At 37.4% G+C, this 24,502-nt stretch overlaps 1 protein-coding gene across 5 annotated transcripts in view; it reads left to right on the top strand.

Annotated features, from left to right (window-relative positions):
* Window positions 1-24,502, top strand: part of CLIP4 (CAP-Gly domain containing linker protein family member 4) — a 44,514-nt gene that overhangs the window by 4,797 nt on the left and 15,215 nt on the right. For 4 of the 5 annotated variants that reach the window (XM_039337026.1, XM_039337027.1, XM_039337028.1 and 1 more), the window contains exons 2-9: window positions 6,834-6,987; window positions 9,395-9,534; window positions 10,003-10,096; window positions 11,853-12,014; window positions 16,902-17,020; window positions 17,349-17,585; window positions 21,655-21,790; window positions 23,135-23,272. In XM_039337026.1, coding sequence (XP_039192960.1) covers window positions 6,855-6,987; window positions 9,395-9,534; window positions 10,003-10,096; window positions 11,853-12,014; window positions 16,902-17,020; window positions 17,349-17,585; window positions 21,655-21,790; window positions 23,135-23,272 — 1,159 coding nt within the window. In that variant the 5' untranslated portion in view covers window positions 6,834-6,854. The remainder of the gene's footprint in view (window positions 1-6,833; window positions 6,988-9,394; window positions 9,535-10,002; window positions 10,097-11,852; window positions 12,015-16,901; window positions 17,021-17,348; window positions 17,586-21,654; window positions 21,791-23,134; window positions 23,273-24,502) is intronic. The other variant, XM_039337030.1, reaches the window with a different exon arrangement.

Here is a 24,502-nt window from a genome sequence, read left to right as displayed (position 1 = left end):
AGCGCCAGGCTCCAGCTGGAGCTCAGCGCTGATCCTGGCACTTCCACTGAGCCCAGAATAAGCATCGATCAGCTGGAATGTTGCAGCATCTCCAGGGTCTTGTGATTTACATTCAGATGCTTGGCAACTGATTCATATTTAAGACGGTCACAGTGTCCCAGGGTCATGTGAAGTGACCAAAACCTGCTGTAACCACCCAGCAGATGGGGGAATAAAAACCAAACACCCCCCCACCTCTCCCCGCTGCCAATCCTCAACAGAAATGTTCACAACAATGAAAACCTCAGACAGGAGGAAGAGCACCACCAGGCAGGTAGGTGTCTTGCTTGGCTGTGCCTTGGGGGGCACTTTTTTCAGTGCCATTGTAACTTCGAACAGTCACTAAGTGAACTGTTGTAAGTTGAGGACTTCCTGCCCTTCATCACTTTTTCGCTTTTTTTTTTTTTTGGTCATCAAGTTTTTGACACCTTGCTAGGCGACTGGTGGTACTCGGATGTTGCCATATCCTAAAAGTGGTACAAAGAGTGAAAAGGTTGAAAAGCCCTGTTCTAGTTCACCCCCTGTGGTGCATTTTTAGATAGTGTGTATGAACTGAACGGACTAGCAGTCTTAGGCAGGTAAACAACTACTCTGAATTAATACTGTAGTTTCCTGGCTAATATACCATCACCTTAAGCTAAATACACCCTGTGTCTTCATGCCTAAGGCAGGATTAGAAAATATAGTCTCCTGGCTTCTAGCCTTCGCCAATTACACAAAATTGGCTCTCATTCATTTAACAGTACAATTGTTTTTCTTGTCCCATGAATGAGAAAACCCCTCTTCAATGTTGACTTGGTGAAATCCATGCTAGTCTGACTTTAATAGTATTTATAACTTTTTTATCTTGAGTGCTGAACATTGGCTCATGAATAGTTGATATGTGTTTACAAAGAATCCTGTAATGAATTCAGGTAATCAGCAATAGCTTTATATTTACATAGGGGTAATAGTCATCCTGTAATCCTTCATTGTATTTAAAACAATCTCTTACATATTAATCTATAATACTAGATTACAGATTACTCTTCTTTAATCTGTATTATAGATTATAGATTATTATACTAGATCAGTGATGGCGAACCTTTTAGAGACCAAGTGCCCAAGCTGCAACCCAAAGCCTATTTATGTATCATCGGGTACCAGGTGGGCGTGGCCCATTGGGTGGGCGTGGCTGCAGTGGTAATGGCAGACTGGGTGGGACTAAAATGTTCAGTCAATTCCAACTTTGCGAGATCTTTTTTTTCCCGCGAGAAGTTGAAATTGATTAACTGAACCTTTTTTTTTTTGCACACGGCGGCGGAGGCCTAAAGCGAAAAGGTTTTATAAAACCCAGCTGAAGGCTTAGGACTGGGGCGACGGCGCGCATGCCCACAGAGAGGCCTCTGCGTGCCACCTGTGGCACGCATGCCATAGGTTCGCCACCACGGTACTAAATTATATACTATTATAAACACAAAATGTTCAGTGACAAACTTTTTATGTTCTGTTTTAATGCTTTATTGCATTAAAAATAATGAACAAATATAGCTTAATAGGTTTTTATTTCTATAACTTCACATTTGGGGAAAGTATTTTGTTATCTACCTTACTTAAAAGTGACCTTAAAGTCTTTTCTGTTGTAAAGTAAATATTATTTAATTAAAAATTAAAAATGCAATGCTGTTAATGTTAGCAAGCCTTTGTGAGGCAGAAAAAATAATATCCTTTGAGAAACCTTTCCTACATTCTACTCAGTTTTCTAGAAATAGTTCCTAAATTTTATGAAACAATTGGAACAAATGTGCCTTAAAAGATTTGACAAGAACTATTAAAAGAATAGTTATATATATATATATATATATATATATATATATATATATATATATATACACTCTCCTGGTGTTCGTATTTTATTTGTACCATATATATATGGTACAAATAAAATACGAACACCAGGAGAGTATAAATATAAAAATATACTTTACTAAAAGCTGCCAAGCTTTCGTTTGGAAACTCCAAACATCATCAGGGCTAAGGAGCCAGTAAACAATGATGACTTAAATGGGTTTTGCCGGCATCTGCACCCGGCTCATGGACCGCGTCACCGGTCCCGGCCGGTTAATTAGTGTTCCAGATGTTTCTTTATTACTCTCCTTACGCTTCCTTCTATGGTTCTTCTGGATCATTCCTTCCACTATCTCATTACTGGTATTCATCTCCTCCACCACCCCTTTATCCTTATTTCCTTCCATAGCACTGACCCTCCTCCCCTTTTTGTTTTCATTCTCCACCCTGGGGGCATCTGTTTCTCCTCTATCAGTGTTACAAGCTTCCCTGGGCTCACAGACGCTCCCCCACACACACGCTTTTCTCAATCCCTGCTCCACACCCTTTCTTCTCACTCTTCCACTGTCATGAGTAACTTTCATACGGGTGTTACATATTTGGGGGTCTATGCCCTCCTCCTCCGTCCTGGCAATCTTCGTGTCAACAGTTCTCCACCGTTCCATTTGTTTGCTGCGTGATCGGGTGCTTACCCCGTCTCTCAATTCATCCCTCCTCCCTATCACACGCTCTTCCCCATTGCTGATAGGAACAGTATTCAGGCGGACACCAGGTCTCCAGATCTCTGCATTCTGATTCCCCGTGTTCTCACTCCCCTCTTCTGTGCTCATCTTTGGGGGGACTTCAAAGTGTTCGTCCCGGGAGGGGGCTGTATTGTTGGTGGGAGTATTCCTTGTCTGCAGGGAATCCAGGCAGAGTTCCGTGTCTCTCCCTTTCACCGTATGCCTAGGCAATCGAGCCATGCTTTCGTTCTTCTTCTCCCCGCTACCCACAGCGTCAGGCTGCAGGCTCCTCATGCTGGATCTTCCACACTCTCCACAGTTGTTGTTAAGTTCTGGGGGTGGGGGTCTATCATGATGATATTGGGGAAGGGGGAGGTCTTCCATCGGTGGATGATTACGTGTGTTTGACAGTGGTAGCCTCCTCAGACGTTCATTAGAGTGGTATTGGTGTTGATCGGGCGAAACGGGGGTGTCCCTGGAGTGTAGAGGGTTGGCCAAAGTTCCATCTATCTGTTCAGGATGGAGGCCAGGTATCCCGTCACGTTTACAGCTGTGCAAGCATTGTTCAGGCCGCTTATAATAATTGGCATGGTGTTTAAAATCCCATTTCCTCAATGCTTGTTGCACTGGATGTAAGTCAATGTGACGATTAACCGCATCTTTGTTGGAATACCATGCCTCTTTCAATAGCCGGCCTCCCTTAGTGGCATCCTCAGACATAATGCAAACATTCACAAAGTCAAACTGATGGCCATGTTGTGCCATATGCATCCACAATTGAGAATGCTGCTCGCCCCTTCTTATAGCTAACTGATGTTCATGCAAGCGAGATCTTAAACGCTTAGCTGTTTCACCCACATAGTTGCCATCGCAGTTCTTGCAATTGATTTTATAGATTACTGCTGATCTATCCATGGCAGGGAGTGGGTCCTTGGGGCGAACGACTTTGGACCGTAATGTCTGATTGGGTCTGTGGGCCACTTCTATTCCATGGGGGGCCAGCAGTCTGGCTGTTGCCTCCGAGACGTTATTAATATATGGCAAAGAAACACACATTCTTTGTAATGATGGTTCCTCTCTCTTTTGGTTGTTCCGGGACTGGGGTGTAAGACCGTACTGTCTGATAAACCTCAAAGGATACCCATTACGTTGGCAAATCCGGAAAAGGTATTGCCTTTCTTTCTTCTTAAACTCCTCAGTGCTGCAGTGGGAGTCCACGTGCTTAAACAATGCTTTAATGCAGCTAGCTTTATGAGATACGGGGTGGTTGCTCCTATAGTGGAGTATTCTGTCCGTGTGGGTGGGTTTACGAAACACCCCTGTAAGTAACGTCCCATCCAACTGACGGTATATTGACACGTCCAGGAAGGCTAGGTGACCTTGTTTTTCTTCCTCCACTGTAAACTGGATGTCGGAGCAGATCGAGTTAAGTACTCTCATAAAGGTAGCTACATGTTGTTTTTTAACAACCGCAAACGTGTCATCCATGTACCGAACCCAAAATTTGGGTTGGTATAAGGCCATAGCCCTGTGTTTTAGCTGTTGGAGTACTATTTCCGCTATAGTGCTATAAATGGGGGAGCCCATAGGTGTCCCTTTAACTTGTTCGAAGATGGTACCCTGGAAAGTGAAATAGGTGGTAAGACATATTTCCACTAATCGCAGGAGGTCATCTGTCTGAAGGGAGTCCTGGTGGTGGCTCCCTTCTGTATTCCTCAAGCGCTCTCCCAGGGCTGAAATAGCTAAGTCCTGGGGGATGGAGGTGAAGAGGGAGGTAACGTTGAACGATACCATCCTCTCATCATCCTCCACCCTAAGGGTCTTAATTCTGTTGAGGAATTCTTCTGCAGAATTGACCGTTGTGGGGCTGCCTTCCACAAGGTGGCCCAGATGAGTGCTAAGCCACTTCGCTAATCCCGATGTTGGGGTACCTATAAATGACACGATAGGGCGAAGTGGGGTGCCTTCCTTGTGGATTTTTGGGAGCCCGTAAAATCTAGCGAGCGCCGTGTCACGGGGGCGTATCTTCTTTAGGGTATCATCTCCGATTTTCTTACTGCTACTTATTGAAAGAGGCGTGGTATTCCAACAAAGATGCGGTTAATCGTCACATTGACTTACATCCAGCTCAACAAGCATTGAGGAAATGGGATTTTAAACACCATGCCAATTATTATAAGCAGCCTGAACAATGCTTGCACAGCTGTAAACGTGATGGGATACCTGGCCTCCATCCTGAACAGATAGATGGAACTTTGGCCAACCCTCTACACTCCAGGGACACCCCCGTTTCGCCCGACCAACACCAATACCGCTCTAATGAACGTCTGAGGAGGCTACCACTGTCAAACACACGTAATCATCCACCGATGGAAGACCTCCCCCTTCCCCAATATCATCATGATAGACCCCCACCCCCAGAACTTAACAACAACTGTGGAGAGAGTGGAAGATCCAGCATGAGGAGCCTGCAGCCTGACGCTGTGGGTAGGGGGGAGAAGAACGAAAGCATGGCTCGATTGCCTAGGCATACGGTGAAAGGGAGAGACACGGAACTCTGCCTGGATTCCCTGCAGACAAGGAATACCCCCACCAACAATACAGCCCCCTCCCGGGACGAACACTTTGAAGTCCCCCCAAAGATGAGCACAGAAGAGGGGAGTGAGAACGCGGGGAATCAGAATGCAGAGATCTGGAGACCTGGTGTCCGCCTGAATACTGTTCCTATCAGCAATGGGGAAGAGCGTGCGATAGGGAGGAGGGATGAATTGAGAGACGGGGTAAGCACCCGATCACGCAGCAAACAAATGGAACGGTGGAGAACTGTTGACACGAAGATTGCCAGGACGGAGGAGGAGGGCATAGACCCCCAAATATGTAACACCCGTATGAAAGTTACTCATGACAGTGGAAGAGTGAGAAGAAAGGGTGTGGAGCAGGGATTGAGAAAAGCGTGTGTGTGGGGGAGCGTCTGTGAGCCCAGGGAAGCTTGTAACACTGATAGAGGAGAAACAGATGCCCCCAGGGTGGAGAATGAAAACAAAAAGGGGAGGAGGGTCAGTGCTATGGAAGGAAATAAGGATAAAGGGGTGGTGGAGGAGATGAATACCAGTAATGAGATAGTGGAAGGAATGATCCGGAAGAACCATAGAAGGAAGCGTAAGGAGAGTAATAAAGAAACATCTGGAACACTAATTAACCGGCCGGGACCGGTGACGCGGTCCATGAGCCGGGTGCAGATGCCGGCAAAACCCATTTAAGTCATCATTGTTTACTGGCTCCTTAGCCCTGATGATGTTTGGAGTTTCCAAACGAAAGCTTGGCAGCTTTTAGTAAAGTATATTTTTATATTTATACTCTCCTGGTGTTCGTATTTTATTTGTACCATAGACATGCCCAGGAGTCGTATTTTTATGCAAATTTTCCAGCATATATATATATATATATATATATATATATATATATATATATATATATATATATACACACACACACACATACATACATACATACATATATATATACATACATATACATACACATATTATTGGACTTTTTTTAATGTAATTTTTGTTTGAGGTTTACTTAAGTTTAAATGTTTTGTATTTTTAGTTCTAGCTAGCCCTGCATTCAGCTCTGGGAAGAGGGGGGGAGGGTTTTTGGGAGGGTAGGGAGGTAGTGGGAGAGGGATTTTATTGTAAAATTGCAAAAATTTTCAATAAAAAAAAAGAACTATTAAAAGAAAAAGAATATGTAAACAAAAAAATCAAGATCTTCAGAGAATGGATACCGGTATTTAATCACATGTCTCTTGTAACTTTTTGTTTGTAGCAAGTGTGTTCTTGGCTATATACTCCATGATTTTTAAGCAATGTGAGGACCAAATTTTATCCAGAAAATTTCAGGAAAATAATTTTTAGACTTAAGACCATATGTAATATTATACTTCGATTTAGATAAGGAGCCCTGCTAACCCTATACCATATTGTCAGCTAATAATGCCTTCCTAAGTAAGATTTTATTCTGCCTTCTAGTTTCATCTCAAACCTTGTGATAAAATACTAATATTTAGGAATGATGAAATGATTTATGATGCAACAGCTTATGAATTCACATGATGCTCAAAATATTTGGAATCTCTTAACTATTAGTATTTTTGGTAATAGAAATATGAATTACATGAGCAAATAATACTTAGAGTCATTGGTCAATTGATGAGATATTTTTTGAAAAAATCCTTTTTAGCCAAAGGTGGTTTTCTAAAAGATGACCATAGAGGATCTTCCTGACCCTTCTGAAGAAGGTGTTTCATTGAGTAGAAGATACCAGTTTTTTATCTCAGGCTCCGAAGATTCAATTACCCATTCAGTCTCTGCTGCACCAATGCCTTCAGAATATGGTAAGACTATTTATAGGAGGAGGGAGCTGTTTTCAAAATATTGAATGAGTAGAGATTGATTCCAAAGGGATGCTCAGAACTTAAAATAAAGTGACAAACTTTATGCTCTAATCAACATTCTCTTGGAAAATATTATAATTGTTTTCTTAAAATGTGCTGTATGCTAGATGTAGTGAATTATCTTTCTCAGAGAATAGCTTTATTATATAAACAATGCGTAACGCACATCTTGGAAAATCATTTTGTTCCCAACAGAAAACAAAGTACTTTAGTATGAAATATATAAAGTTGTTTTCCTACCAGGGCATCAAGTGCAATTTTGAGTTCTATGTGAAATATTTGTGCAAGTGACATGGAAACCATTATACAATATTTTGCATGCTAGTCATGTGAAAAAAACTGATATTGTGTAATATATTAGAACTTCTTTCCACTTTGAACATCTTTTCTTGGTGCAAGTCTAGAAGCAAGCAGGCAAATACCAAGTTTTATTAGGTAATAAACTCTCACAAAAACAAATTAATTCAATTTGTATGTATTGTAATTAATTAAATCCTATTGCAATTAAATAAATAGCTCAATAAATAAGATGTAAAATTTAATATAACATTAAATAAAATGTTAATATATAACAACATATTTGTTAAACTGAACATATGAATGAAATTGAAAAATTAAGAAAGAACAAAATGAATTGTAGCCGCTTGCTTAATAATCTTAAGAATAGGAGTGATTAAAATATAGTTTTAGTGAAGACCAATGTATGCACAGCTTTAGACTGTTAGAAGCACCTGCTTCTGATTATAAACTTACTCAAAAGATCTAATAGATAATACAGATGATCTTCTGACAGATTAGAATTACAGGTAGTCCTCGAGTTACGAGTGTAATGGAGCCTGCCCATTCCATTCATAACTTGAAAACTCATGGGAGTGAATCTCGTACCTCGAACCAGATCACTCCCTTGCTTGTTAAGACACACGCAGCTCATGAGTTATCTCAGGGTGGGGAAGGCCATGGAGGGCCTAGTGATGGAACAGGCCCCCAAGGCTTCCCTGACCACTGAGATACCTCATGCTTCCCCCTCTCTTCCTGCTGTGCCAGACTCATCTTGAAAAGATCCATCTTCTCTCTGCCACGTTTCTGCTGTTGCCCAGATCTGAGACCGGGGGACACTTCTTTGGCTGTCCGGTGGTCCAATCTGGGCACCAGAAGCCTTCTCCAGGCCACTGCAATCCGGAAATGGGCCTCCGGAGGGCCATGGAAGCATCCCCTGGCCTCAGATCCAGGTGGCAGCAGCCTAGAGAATATCAAAATAAATATAAAATAAATATAAAACTATATAAAAAATATAAAAAATATAGTAGGCATTTCCAGGAAAATTCTAGTGCATGCATTTAATCTTATACTTCTTAATGATTTTTATGTATATATAATTTGTGTTAAGAATTTTAATTGCAGTGGTAAAATTTAATGAAACTAAAAGAAAGTAGAATAGAAAGTAAACAGTGCAAAGAAAAAGAAAAAACGGAAAGTAAAAAGAAAAAAATATATAGCAGAGAAAGAGAAAAGCAATATATATATTAAATGACTTTCAATCTTCATCATAATAAACATAATCTATTTTCATAACTCTTCACCCCCTCTTAGTTTACAACCAATGATCTCTTCATCCAATATCCCATCTCTTATTTATAGAGAAGTCCATTAAGCATAATGTTTCCAGCAAAAAGTCCATTAAGAATTACTGAAAATAACAACTTATTTTAACCTTGATCAAATAAACCAAGTTTATATTCCTTGGTTTTAGTTTTAACAGTCTTAATCTTTAGTCTATTGAAATACCATAGAATTTGCTCTTTTTTCATTTCTTCTTTTTTCCTTCTGACAAGATTTTTCAAAGCTTTAATTAAGCTTTTTATGTAAATCCAATATAAAAAACCCACCTTCTTGGTTTATTATTTGTATTTCCCTTTTGATTTTTAAATATCAACTCATTTCTTGTGTATATACAGCAAAACATCCTATTTCATATTATTCTCATAGCCATTTGTAGATCCACTTTCAGTGCCATCTCTGTCTTGTTAAATAAAATGTGTTACTCCTTTCTGGGCTAAGAATGAAGATTTTCTGTAGGAAAATAGGGTATGAGAACTGCCACATCTAAATATATCATAAAACATTGAAACGTGAAAATTGTAAAAAAATACCCTATATGGAATATTCAATACCTTATCAAATTAGAGAGTCCCTTACTGATCACATAGTAAACTATTTTCCAATTGTGGGTTGTCCAGATGCTTTAGGATGGGGAAGGTTGGTTAGGATGTATGAAACTTGACTAAAAAAGGTTTTTAAAATCTATCTGAATATTTTTCGCAGCTAAATCTTTCTTTCATTTCTGTAGAGTTCTCCTTTTTCGATCCAAATGATGCAGCATGTCGGGAAATTCTTTTCAACCCCAAAACTTCTGTATCTGAATTATTTGCTATCTTAAGACAATGGGTTCCCCAAGTTCAGCAAAACATTGATGTGATAGGAAATGAGGTGAGACATTTATTAATTTCCTGGATTTATCTATGAATCTTATTAATTTTTATTTTATGCCCTCACTTAATATATGGAAATATCTGTTAAATTTTTGTTTAGAATCAATATTAGCAAATGTGTCTTTACATCTGCATCCTTATTAAGTAACTTTTTAATGATTTGCTAAGAACAGAATCCTCCATAAAAAGTGCATTAAGGGCTACATATCTTTTGGGGTTTACATGGTTTGACAAGTTTTTTTATTTAAGTAGCTCTGTATTACTGAGTGAACTGATGAAATGCAAATTGGTAATCACATGAACCCAGATATTTATGTCGTTGCTGTGAAATGTATCAGCTAATTGCTTTGGTAGTAAAAATAATTTGTTATTAGGTATCACTATGAGAGTGATATATATTTTAACTTCCAGGAAATAAAAGTTGCTTCATCAGAATCATAAATGATCTTTTTTTTTTAATCAACAGATCATTAAGAGAGGCTGTAATGTGAATGACAGAGATGACTTGACTGACATGACTCTCTTGCACTATACTTGCAAGTCAGGAGCTCATGGAATTGGTAAGAAAAGGAATTGGAAATTTTCTGTGGCTAGTTTTTACAGCAGGAATAGTAGTTGTCTTTCCTATCTTTCTCCAGGTATATTGTTTATGCCAATATAGAGAGGAATGGTGTCATTTCTCTTCAAATCATTTACCTGTAATATTCTAATATTGCAAATTCCATATCCCCCTGTGTCCAAAATTCTACCAATTTAAACAGTTTGGATCATCTGCAGCAATTTCCCTATCTTCACAAGCCACATATTTTCCCCAACACTCCAAAAATCACTGTACTTAATTTCTGAACCCCCCTTCCAACTGGCTAAAGTAACATCACAACATCACTGGATAGTTTCCTATAAATCTTTGTATAGATGATAAATTAGGTTGTTCTGATACCTCAAACAGCGCTTTAAAATTCATGGAGATGTGGCCATATTTACTATACTGTAACCACAGAATTTGTATGCTGCCCTTTCTCTCCAAACTTTCTAAATGGAATTGTTGGTAAACTGAAATAATCACATTACCTTTTTTATTTTCCCATTGTTCTGTGGCCTTGTGACCTCCTATACAGCAACAATTTAAAATTAATGGGGTGGAAACAGACAGAAACTTCACATTTTATCATTTGAAAATCCTAGGAAAAAATAGAATTACATGTTAGTACATGGTGCAGATGAAATAATGTAAAATAATTTAACAGTTGAATTAAATAGTTTTAGTCCTAATTGTTATGTATAAAAGAAAACAATGGTTTTATTCCACTGAAGTCATACCATAGGTATAAGTTCACTAATAATCTGGTCAGATGTCTTTTAGCATTGCCGTATTGATTATGGGACCCACTGTACCATTGGTTAGTTATTCATTAGCTCTCTGTCATCATGACCTAGAATAGTAACAAGTGATGTGTACGCCACCATCATCATCATTGTCATTATTATCATTCTACTACTACTACTACTACTACTACTACTACAACTGTTGTTCCAGCATCTGTGCAAGGAAGGAACTAATGTTACTTGAACATCTACCGTACTTTCCGGCGTATAAGATGACTTTCGCAAGCTTTAAAATTGGCGCTGAAGTCGGGGGTCATCTTATATGCCGAGTTGTCTTATACGCCGGAAATAACGGTAGTTTCCGGCATATAAGACGACTTTCTAGGCATGTGACTCGGCGCCGAAGACGGGGGTCATCTTATACTCCGGGTCGCCTTATACGCCGGAATATACAGTATTCCTCTTGTATGAGATGCAGAGGATCCTGCAGTGTTTCTGCTGTCCTAAAACAGAAACAAATCAAGACAATTTAATTCAAATCCAGACACTGGAAGTTGCATAGTGTATCATAAAATATATTTTTCTACAGAAAATAAGACAAAACCCAAGCATTTTTTGCTGCATGTATTTGTGGAACAAGTTTGCCCAATTTGATATTTTCCAGATGAGTTGAGATAGCAGTTTTCACCAACTCCAGTCATTGGCTATAGATATTTAGAATTGAGGAAGCTATTGCCCTAGACATCCAGAGAAAAAGGCTGATATAAAAAGTACTAGGAAACTTTCCTGATTTTTTTCTTCATTGTTGATGTAGTTATAGTTTGACTAACCTTCAAACTCTAGTAAGGAAACATCTTGTAAGGATTGGCTGTATGGAAACTTGCCAATGTTTTTTGGACATAGTCTTCTGTTATCTAGTATGTTGTGAAAATCTATCAAGAACCCACTAAACTACATATAAGCTATGTTTTCAAACTATCTACTTTGCAGGGGACGTGAAAACAGCAGCAAAATTTGCCTCCCAGCTTATTGAGTTGGGTGCAGATATCAGTTCGAGGAGTCGCTGGACAAATATGAATGCTCTGCACTATGCTGCCTATTTTGATGTTCCAGAACTCATTAGTATCATTTTGAAAAATGCAAAACCAAAAGGTAAATCTTTATTTATTTGCCAATAGATAAAGATATAGATATCAGTAAGACTATTCCCAAATTGAAGTTGCCCTGAATATGAAGACAATTTAAAAACTTGGACAAAGATACATATTGTAATGTGATAACAATGTTGGCTAAAGACCCCAAATAGGCACACATGCTTATCTTCATGGTTTCCATCTATGCTGTTGCTAGCAATTGGAGGGTGTAGAAAGAGAAGGAGATATGTTTTGCCCCTACAACGTTTAGACAGCCAGCCATTTCAGTGATATTTATCATCATCATGTTCACCTAATGTTACTAATATATCTATAACGATCTTTTAAAAGTGAAGTAATTTAACTCTAAGATATACAGTATGTCCCACAATAAGTATGGAAATAAATATTAGAAATTATATAATATAGATATTATCAGTACCTATAAAATGCATACACTTTTTCCATACTGAAGTTTTGAATTTCTGTTTACTCTGTCAGTACCTAAAATTCCAGATCAATTGCAATTATTTTAATGGAAACTTTGAATTACCATATACTTGAATTTTTGTGTTATACATATATATTGCATTGTAGGTATGCCTCTGAACATTTATTAGTTAGAAAACATGGAAGATAATATGTGGTCTTCCTCTGATGCAGATTCTTCAGAGGGAATTTGAGATGGATTTAATTATTATGTGTAATATATTATTATTATTTGGAAAATTGTACCATCTTTGTTTTCTTAATAACACATGACAACTCATCTCCCCTTCCTCGAGATGGCCATTTTTATGTTTATGCTCTATAAAGTTTAATAATAACAACAACAACAACAATAATAATAATAATAGTAAAGTTGGAAGGTACCTTGGAGGTCATCTAGTCCAACCCCCTGCTCAGGCAGGAAACCCTATACCATTTAGGACAAATGGCTGTCCAGTCTCTTCTTAAAAACTTCCAGTGTTGGAGCATTCACCGCTTCTGGAGGCAGGTTGTTCCACTGGTTAATTGTTCTAACTGTCAGGAAGTTTCTCCTTAGTTCTAGGTTGCTTCTCTCCTTGATTAGTTTCTACACGTTGCTTCTTGTCCTGCCTTCAGGCGCTTTGGAAAATAGCTTGACTCCCTCTTCTTTCTGGCAGCCCCTGAGACATTGGAACACTGCTATTATGTCCCCCCTTGTCCTTCTCTTCTTTAAACTAGACATACCCAATTCCAGCAGCCGTTCCTTATATGTTTTAGCCTCCAGTCCTCTAATCATCTTTGTTGCTCTTTTCTGTACTCTTTTTAGAGTCTCAACATCTTTTTTACATCACGGTGACCAAAACTGGATGCAGTATTCCAAGTGTGGCCTTACCAAGGCACTGTAAAGTGGTATTAACACTTCACATGATCTTGATTCTATCCCTCTGTTAATGCAGCCTTAATTTCAGCTTGAAGCAGTGTGAATTAGAAAAGATGGAACAAGCTACTCATTTCTGCTTTTTTATTTCTCTTTCTTTTCTTCCCAAATGTAATTTTCTCCTTCAAAATTTCTCAGAATTTCTAGCACACTGATAAATCCACGTTCTCCTCTTCAATAGTGCAATGATTTATATTACCAGTTTCTTGTAGCACATTTATTTTTTTGGTGATGTAGATGATAAGGAGTGAGCCCTTCACTTCTCCAGCAAACCATTAGATCTTTAGATCATCATTAGATCTAATCAGTCGACAGCATAAGATTAGCCATATTGTAAGAGGCAGAGAGTGTAAATAAGTTACAATGTGGCAATCACATGAAAGAGTATTCCCTGTGAACCTAGACTGCTGAATATCCTACCTACGCAACCATTCATGGTGCATGATAAGATTAATTTGTGTTTTTTTTTAATGAAGCCTGCATGTTTACATACAGGGAGTATTGGTTCATAGAGGATGGCTTTGAGCAAGTGCTTAACCAATGTGAGCATTTTGAAACAATATGGTGGTTACATAACAGCCATGAGGACTGTCAATAACCGTTAGTGTTTTCTTTGATGCTAAATGATTTTCTGACCTTATTCCACATATTTTTCTTTTGTCTAACGAAAAGGAGACATATTTATATAACATTGAAAGAGAAATGTACTTATTTGGTTTCCCAAAAAATTAACAAACGACAATAAAATCTGGAAGAAATTTTAACAATCTGTTTTCTTTGGCTCCTGGCATTCATTTGAATTAATCCAAAAATTGTATCTACAAATAGAATGCAGTAAAGTTTGTGGAGTAGCATTTCTTTTTTCTACTCAAACCTTTGGCATTCATTTGTTGGAATCAAGTTGATCCAGAAAGCTAGAGTGCTTATACAGGTAGTCCTCAATTTATAGCCATTCATTTAGTGACTGTTTGAAGTTATAACAGCACTGAAAAAAGTTACTTATGACCATTTTTTACACAGCTGTTGCAGCAACCCCATGGTCATGCGATCAAAATTCAGACATATGGCAACTGGCATGTATTTATGATAGTTACAGTGTCCCAGGGCCATGTGATCACGTTTTGCAACCCTCCAACAAAGTCAGTGGGGAAGCCAGATTCATTTAACAATCAAATTACTAACTTAACACCTGCAGTGATTCACTTAACAACTTTGGCAAGAAAGATTGTAAAATGGGGCAAAACTAACTTAACTTATCAATGGAACTTGCTTATCAATGGAAAGTTTGGGCTCAATTGTGGTCATAAGTCAAGAACCACCTCTAGTTTCCTTACACATTTATCAGTTTTAACTATGCAGAATGTCTGGTAAATATCAGATTAAAGTTTATTCAGATGTTTTGCATTTTTAAAAAATGCTTTTATAATGGCATGTAGCTTGGAAGGCAGGTTGTAGACGTGAGAATTGACATTTGCAAATATAGAGAAATAATCCTTGGATTCCTTTGCCATATTCTTGTTTTGCAATCTCAAATATTGCAAAGTTGGAAGTTGGCTAGTGGCAGAAGCAAAATAAATTACTCACCCATATTAGAAATTTAATAATTATAATTCTGCAGTTGCTGCATTGTACAGATTCATCCTAAATATTGCCTTCTTTCAGTTGTTTCAAATGTAGGTTTAGTTTTACCCATGATTTATTAAGCTAGCTTTGCTCCCTTTTATCCTTGTTCATTCTGTCTTTAAATAGGGTACATGTGCAACTGAGAGCTTCCTTTGGATACTTCATAGGTTTCCAGAGTTAAATTGTTTAAACAATCAGAAAATAATTTGTATCTGCCTTTAAATAAAAGATAGTGAATTTAAACCATCAGCCTATGCATGCACAGATAACACTTCGTGTGGATTGACCAATGTGAACTTGAAAAAATATAAATATGCACAAGGATACAACTGGAGAAAGATTTCAAAGTACCTCTGCCTAATTTTCTGGAGTTCACAACTGATTTGAAGCTTTAAGGAGGAGTGCTTCTCTCATATCAATGCACTTTGTAAAAAAATCTAATGCTCTGTACAGATATAATAGGTACAAATAATTGAAATACTGATTATTCCCAGGGCAATGTTAAGTCACATGTAGACCAATCTTTTAAAATATACATAAATATACAGTGATGAACAAATCATTAACACTAAAAACGGGAAAGCAAAAGATATATTTTTAATATTTTATGAGAGGCATTTTTTTAAAAAAAGTTAAATGTTCATATGCAATATTTCCATTCCCCACAAATCTGTATAAATGCAAGCAATGTAATAAGAGCTGTTTTGGCATAATTAAAAAGCAAATATGAATAAAACAATCAAAATAAAATATTGGAAAATATGATTATTAGAAATCAACCTGATTGTCAATTAACCCCTCTTTATTTCCATAATAGTGCTGTAGTTATAATAAATATTGATTATTTAAATCATTTGACAAAGTGTTCTATGACAGTCTGATTGCCAGCCAGCTGAGAATATGCTGAATGGGATAACAATTAAATAGATGGATATATTTAATTTGAAAATTAGACTAAGAAATATGCCGTTTATCAAATAAAAGTATAGATGTCCGGTTGATGAACTCTAAGACCTATTTGCTGCCATACCTAGAGACAAGGCATGGATAATAGATTTTTAATTCCAAGAAAGCAATTTCCAGTTGAAAGGAAAGTTTTCTAAAGGAAGAACAATTTGACAATAGAAGCAATTACCCTGAGATGTAGTGAGCTCCCCTCCATTGGTTTTGGTAGAGCCTACACTTCCATCTACTTGTGAGGGATGCTTGAATTTGGATTCCTGTATAGAGTAAGGAATTCAATTGATTCTGTGATTTTTTTCAATTTCTTGTCTGATGTGTTAATTTTTCAGCCTCTTGATACTTATTCCCTGGCCTAATTAAACTTGATGTGGGAACAGGGCCAATAAATAGTTCTCAGGCATTTTTAAGGATCAATTCTTCCTCTGCTTTTAGAAAAATAGCAATGGGAAGGGAGATAGAGTTTAACAGGACTTCCTTCCTTCAAAGATTCTGCTAAATTTCCCCCTTCAACTTGACCTTTCTTTTCCTGTTTTTCTTGCTTGCTTGAGAGGAATTTTTCTTGCTATTGCTGGTGTTGAATTCTCTATCCCAGCCTCTCTGGTTCCAGTATTTTTAGATAGTTTTAAAGTTGGTATTTATTGATCTGACACATGAATTGTATTCAAGCAAATTTATGTTTTCTCTGTTATTGCTAAAAAGTCAATTTGGGAAAAATAGGTACATATAAATTTAATAAATAAACAAATACCTTTGGGTTTGTTTAGTGTGTGACTGACTATTTGACTTCTCTGTTTTGATTTTGAATTCTATTGGCTATATTTAATGTCTGTTTAGTAATTGTTTTTACCCATAGTATGTCATTCAGGATAAAACAGCATTGATACATCCACATATCAACTTGGTTCTTAATTGTAGATATTGATGCCACCTGCAGTGACTTTGATTTTGGAACTGCCTTGCATATTGCTGCCTTCAACCTATGTACTCGAGCTGTAAAGTGTCTATTGGAACATGGTGCTAACCCTGCTTTTAGGGTAAGATATCAATTTTATCAAATATTTGTTTTATCTGACTGAATCTGAATTATAATAATTGTTTAGAAATGCTTTGCTTAGTTTTATATTGGAAATGTGTTAAAAATGAAGAAAAAAATATGTGTAAATTATATTTGTACTTCTGTGTATCTTTAGATTTTTTTGTAAATTATTTGAAATTTGTTAATCCTGACAATGGAGGTTTAGGATCTATCTGAGCAGTTGTGTTTTATGATTATTATTTAATAGTTGTTAATAACTCTGTTTTAATTTGGATTAATACTGTGCCTGAATTTACTCCCTTGTTTTGATGATTATTGTTCCACAGAATGACAAAGGGCAGACACCTGCTGATGTGGTTCCTGATCCAGTAGATATGCCATTGGAAATGGCTGATGCAGCAGCCAGCGCTAAAGAAATCAAACAGATACTTTTAGATGCAGTACCTCTGGTTTGTGACCTTTCCAATATAATGCTTCCAAATTATGATAATGTCACTGGAAAAGACATGCTTGAATTACTTGGCCTAAAACTGGGAGATCGAGTTGTCATTGCAGGACAGAAGGTATGTTTTGATAAGCAAATTGTGAATCAAAAATTAACTGGATTGAAAATGTTTCTGGGTTTGTATGTAGAGCTTTTAATCACAACAAGCTGAATTATTCTCCCGGTAGCTCTTGTCACATCAGCTAGTAACATTTAATTTTTTAAGGAGAGCTGTACCTGGCTCACTTAGATACAGTATATAAAAATTATGTTATCCTTGTCCACCTGAGGAATATACACCTGTTCTCTGTCCTGAACTAGCAAACATAGAATCAGGTTGATTGTCAGTCTCATAAAACTACACTATACTTTGGACTTTAAAATAAATTTTGCAAACTTTATTGATCCATATGTTGCTTCTATTAATTGTATTATTTTTAATTTCTAATTAAAATGTAAATTGTGCTTGATTACCTTTAAAAAGAATTCTATCTGTTACAAAGATACTTTGGAAAGCAAACAACATTATGAACAGAAATTCAGTATTTGAAACTTCATAGAACTGTCACATTTCTGTTTTGTTAGAAGATTAGGTGTAGCATAGCTACCCTAGTTGCTATTACTAGACACTGCTCAAATTAATTCTTAGCTTTTAATAAAGTGTAAAGGGCAAAACACAATGGTTCCAATAAAATTTTTGAAACAAGCTAAATTAAAGTTTCTTTTTTGTAAATCAGATAATAGGATGTCTTGGTTAAATGTTATATTATAATCCAGCATGTTTGATAGTAATAATAGTGACCAACAAATAATCTGAAATTGGAAGTTTGGATGTTAAAATACAACATAAAATATGTTTTATTAAGGCGATATAGTTATTTGAGCCAAAGTTAGTATTTTGAGAATTTTAACGTTTGCTTCAAATCTAAAAGAATTATACTTTTAGATAGTGGATGCATTTAGTTATAAGGTCATAAAACTGGAAGAGATCAACTTTTTGTTTATTTGTTTTGAAAAATATGTATGTTAACTTTCAAAATCATTTTTTCAAGGTGACTTGTAACACATTTAAATCATGCAATTAAAGTTTGATATAGTAATTAAACTGCACAAAAGTATAATAATAAAAGGCATGATAATATAAACACTAAGACAATTAAAAACAACAGAGCAAAGTGTTTATTTGTTATACATATTTAATATTAAAATATTAATTCATTAAATGTGGGAGAGTAAAAACATCTTTCTTGGTTGCTGAGGAGACAATAATATTGGTTCCATGCCTAGGGAAGGTAACCCAGAGTTGGCAAGAACCATGGAAAAAGCCAATTTCTGAGTCCCGCTTACCAATCCTCTGTATTTATTTATTTAGTCTGTCTATATCCTGAATTTCTGTCTATAAAACTAAGTATGATAATTAAGATATAAAAAAAAGCTGGAAGAGACATGATTTCAATTACTGTAATTGCAAGCTCTGTAAGACTTTTTAAGTGAAGGGCTTTCTAGAATTAAAAATGAAATTGAGAGCCAATGAAGATTGTATACAGTTGGCATACTATATTCATTATACTTAAATCCAGTCAGTACTCTCACTGCAGTAATTAACTGAAGTTCCTGAACTGTCTTCAAGGACAGTTACATGTATGAATGCATTCAAATAATCAAACCAACAAATTACCAGGACCTGGACTGAGATAGCAAGCTCTGTCCAAGTAGGTGGGTGCACAATCTCAAGTAATAAGACGTTTCATTCCACTGAGGATACTTGTGTCTCTAGTTCAGATTTAAGACTTCATGTCAAATACATTTTTTTCTCCACATATCAGCTTGTTCTGAACCAGATTCCAGAGGACTCTGAATCATTTAGAAAAGCTCTAATGGAACATCATTGAGATGACTTAGTAGTGGAGAAAATATTGTTTCTTCATCATTGCCATTAAAGACATGATCGGTATTGGATCAAATTTAATATTAGTTTTCTGTCATCTGGGTTCTAGTTGTCTTCCACTTGTTTCATTGTCTTCAGCTGGAATGTGTAAAACCTAAACGGGGTGCTGCATAATGGTAGAGGATATCCAGAAGTGATCATGTGAACTATCCAGGTCATATTAACCAAAGGGTTAACTAAGGTTTTACAAAGAGCATCCATCACTATTCTACGCTTTTATAGAATCCATCATCAACCATTATTTTTCAGTTTGGATAATTCTAATTAGTACTTCAGCTCTGCAGAAAGGAAGTTATTGCAAGTATAAATTAGAAATATTCTCACTGTGACAAGAAACAGATTTAAATTCCCCTGGTTCAGACTATTGTCCTATCTGAGCATCTATTACCTGAGTAATAAGTTGGGCAGTTCGTTATGGCTATCACAAAATCTTGAAGGGCTGCAATCATGGTTGCCCTGGATAATGAATTCCTTCAGAATTGTTATTCTGGAAATCCTTAAGATCAAGTCCAAAACCATCTGTCAGCTTAGTTGGGGAGAGTGCTGAGTAGTAACGTGGGTGGTTCTCTGACACAATTCCTGTACTATATTTAGTGAATGATATTCAGTCAAACACTGTAGACTGGCATGGATGAAAGGATAAAGAACATTTCTTTATCCTTTAATTATTCCCTCTTCTCATCTCTGATCTGTTTTGGTGCTGCCATAAGGAAGGCACCGAGACTATCCCATACACATACACAACAGCTGTCTGATCCAAGTTAAAGTGGTACAAACCAAATTGAACCTTATTCATAATTAAATAATCGATGAGAGAGATCTTATTCACTGATCCACCATTTAAGAATTGCACCTGCAGGCCAGAGGATGGGCAGTATGGTTACCATACTTTGTCGGAACGGAGGAAAACCACCAGCCCTGTAAAAAGGGAGTCAGGTGTTTAATTCTTTTCCTTTGTTGTTAATTCCAAGAGCTCCATTTCCCTGCACCTATAATAGCCCTTAGTTGGGGTCCTCCTCCCTTCTATGCCATTAGGAGAAGACTATTTCAGATTCATAAAACTAAGCAGCAGAGGAGGAAATATAAATGACATTTAACCACATTCTGACTCAAAGAGGCTTTCCACACATTGCACTGTCAGTTCTGCAGAAGTCAATCAACCACCTGCTTTGGGCCTGGATAAGATTCTTCACTTGCTGTTCCAAAGGCCTTTATAGCCTGGTAATTATAGCCTTCAAGAGGATGGATCATCACTCACTCAGGCTTTAAAATGAAAGATGCAAGTTGCTATTGGTGGAAGAGCTCCTGGTTGAAGGAAATGGAGCATGGAGAAATTCCCACTTGAAGGCTTTTCTTAAGAAATATTAGCAGCACTTGCAGGCAGGGCAAAGAGAAGGGTCCTTCATTTTAAATTTTGGAATTGGGAGAAGAGCAGCACAGGGACAACTCTTTTGCCTCTTTTTCTCTTTATAGCATTTTGATACAAGCTTTAAATGTATTTCTTGGATGTAGGTAAGCTTTAAAATCAAGAGGACCATGCAAGCAGGGGGTGGAAGACATAGAAACAAAGGCAGAGGGAACATTTTGGTGAGCATGCCTTGGACTAACAGTGAAAGAGCAGAGAAGGAAATTAAAGAATAGAGGGACAAGAAGGAAGAAGATATGAAGGTGCACTTCTCCTTTTCTAAATCCCAAATTAGCCATGAGTAAAACAAGAGAATATGGGAAGAAACTTCTGTTCTTAGAGCTGTAATAAAATAAAATGTCATAGTACAGTTGTATAAAATGTAAGACATAAAATGTAAAAAAAAATATAAAAAATTCCCATGGGAATTTCTAGTCGGTGCTTAAGGACTGCTGAAAAAACAAAGCAAAGTAAAATAAAATGTAAAACCCTATCATCCCTCCGGGTGATGGTTTCATTGTCAAGCTGCACTTCCTTTCAAGAAGTTTCTCCTGTTCAAAAGAAAACCTGTTCTATCAATGAGATGTGCTGAAATGCTCATATATAATACTTTATATATAAAGATTGGAACTGCTTCTCTACCCATAGTCTTCAGTTGGCATGAAGAACCATGAAGAATAAACACATTCTGTGTTTCAGTTTTTTCTTTGAATTGGAATAATTTCAGAACATAATATTCTGTTGTCACATTCAACTTTCTTTCAACATAGTTGAATATATCTATATCTTTTCCAGGTTGGCACATTACGATTTTGTGGCATGACAGAATTTGCCAGCGGGCAGTGGGCTGGTATAGAATTGGATGAACCTGATGGCAAAAACAACGGTACTGTTGGAAGAGTGCAGTACTTCAAGTGTACTCCAAAACATGGTATTGCTTTTAATTTTTAAATTTCTTCATATTTCTCTCACATCTCTCCCATTTTTTCATTTGTCTAATATATGAGTCTACTAGTGAAAATTATCCAAATAAGTACTTTAGTAGTTATTGATATTTGTTTACTCTGCATGCTAATGTTGTATTTTATATTGATATTTCTTATTCCTATTTTCAGTACTGCTGTGTACTTTGGTTACTTGTGATATGCCCAAATTTATGTAGAGTATCTAAAATTGATGTTTAATACATTGCTGTATTTGCCTACACCTTGCCTTGGGAAGTGGCAAGCAGCCACAGAACTGGTGTGGTTCAGAGGCTTTTTGGCGTGCTGTGGCTCTGGGGCTGCAAGAATCCCCTGAGCTGTAGCACAGCACAAAGTTGCAACCGCTCCCAGCAACCACCAGCAAGTGGTGCAACAATCTCCAGTGACTGGCAAGGGCCAGCAAGCGTTCGTTTGCCCAACAGCCTTCTTTCCCAGTTCCCCACACTGACCTTTCACTTTTTGCACCCAGCTGCAGCTCAAGTACAAGTGCCTTGCTGCCTTTGCTGTCTTTTTTCGGACTTGCAGCCACTGTGCTACCCCAGGTGCTCCAGCTTCTCCAGCAAATGCTTCTAAACATCCCCTTCCCCCACCCTCAAAGCCCAATCCAGCAGTGCAGTGCAAATTAGAATGCCAGCCAATGGGGAAGGCTGGAAATAGTTTCCCCCAATGGGAAGGCACCAGGGTTTGGCTCTTTCTACATGTGGCTCCCAGCCTCACAACAGCTGAATGCAGAAGATGAAAGCTTGCTGTGGGGAACTGGAGAGAAGGCAACTGGGTGAATGAATGCTTGCTGGGGCTTCCCAAGTGCTGCATCTTGGTACCATACTGTTGGTCCGGGCTGGGGCAGCTGAAGGTTTGCACGGTGCTGTGGCTCAGGGGCTTCTTGCAGCCCAGAACTACAGCAGCATGGTAAGCAGTCCCCAGAGCAGTGCATTTCTGGGGCTGCTTGCCATCCCACTAGGTAGGATACAGGGCAGTCTGAAGGGCAGAGATGGGGGAGATAGGCAAGAACCACTGGTAACAATGGTATCGGGGAGTGTTGGGATTGCCATCGCTAAGTGATGGAGCCACAGGTTGTCTTGCTTTACCACCACATTGTTTGGAGATGGAAATTCCAATCTCAATTGTGGTCATAAGCGGAAGACCACTTGCAGTGTTTTGTTTGATTGCATATTGCCTTATGTTGCTTTTAAGTTTTCTTCACACATGAAAGCTTCTAGTTTTTTTGAATGTGCTGTACGAGCCTCTTTAAAAAAAAAGGATTGTACCTTATCATGTATCTTTTCTGCCAGGTATCTTTGCACCACTCTCTAAAATAAGTAAGATTTCTGGACACAAAAAAAGTACAAAAGCGTCTTCCTCACGACCTTTGCCTATAATCAAATCCAAGAAAATTGATGTAACCCACATAACCTCTAAAGTGAATTCTGGTAAGCATGGGGACACTTTACTTTGAAGTAAAAGAACATTTCAGGAAGCGTAACAATTTCCAGCCCAAAATCAAAATTCATGGTTTGTAGGCAGCCTTTGTTTTCAGAGACTTAAGCAATAAAAGGTATTATAATGTTAGGCTGACAAAGATTAATTAGGAATAAACCCAACATGCATTGATAATCAGGACTAATGTGTATTTTCTCCTATTTTAATTGTTTTGCTGCCTTAGCATATTTAACAGACATTACCCATCTGTAGCTGTCTTAGGATTTAGATAAGAATCTTTCCCAGTCCTAAAGCTCAAAACTTTTAATGCAAAATAGGTGCTTAATACACTGGGCAATAACTCTGATCTTTTTTGTGTGTGTTCTGGATTCTTTTTCTGGAATTTGTATTTTCTTTTAAAAGTTTAAAGCATGTTATTAATATTCAATCAATATTCAAACATTTTTAGAGCTAAATGAAATATTGCATTGTTGTTTTGTTTGCATGGAAGGTTGTATACTTATTAGGCTATATTCTTTTGGCAAATAATTGCTTATGGTGTTTAAAAAATAGGCTTGGATATTTTCAAATGTGTTTAGTGCTAGCTTATATAAATAACAGATTACAATTGATATAATGTGAAAGAGCTTTGCTTAAAATCTCCTATAGTTTATTTAAAAGCAGACACATCTATTTATAAACTATTAAAACACTTGTCCCCATAACCTTTAACTGGGCAATATAATGCATCATTGAGCAACAGTTTTTGAACCAAGGTACCTCAAATGGGCTAACTGATAGAATGTGCCCAAAAGCCAGGACATGACTCCCATGGGATTGAAATTTGGCGAATTTTATAAAACATAAAATGTTTATAACGTAATAAAAGTATCTTAAAACATCTCCTGTGATAAACTTCTGATGTTTGATTGGGCTATACAGTTCAACATGAGCTACTTTCAAGGCAGATATTTTTCTGAATATTTATTTATTTATTTATGAGACTTATATACCGCTTTAAGTGCGAGCACTCTCTAAGCGGTGTACACCAGTAAGCAATGTATATATATATATATTTACATTGCCCCCAACAATCTGGGTCCTCATTTTACCTACCCCAGAAGGATGGAAGGCTGAGTCAACCTTGAGCCGGTGAGATTTGAACCGCTGACCTTCTGAACACAGTCAGCTAAAGTGGCCTGCAGTACTGCACTCTAACTGCTGCGCCACCTCGGCTCTTT

Source organism: Crotalus tigris, unplaced genomic scaffold, assembly GCF_016545835.1.
Source record: "Crotalus tigris isolate CLP2741 ecotype Arizona unplaced genomic scaffold, ASM1654583v1 scf7180000017668.6805642782:7212621, whole genome shotgun sequence".
NCBI lineage: Eukaryota > Metazoa > Chordata > Lepidosauria > Squamata > Viperidae > Crotalus > Crotalus tigris.
Note: the sequence above shows the minus strand (reverse complement) of the source record. Positions and strands in the feature narration are given on the sequence as shown.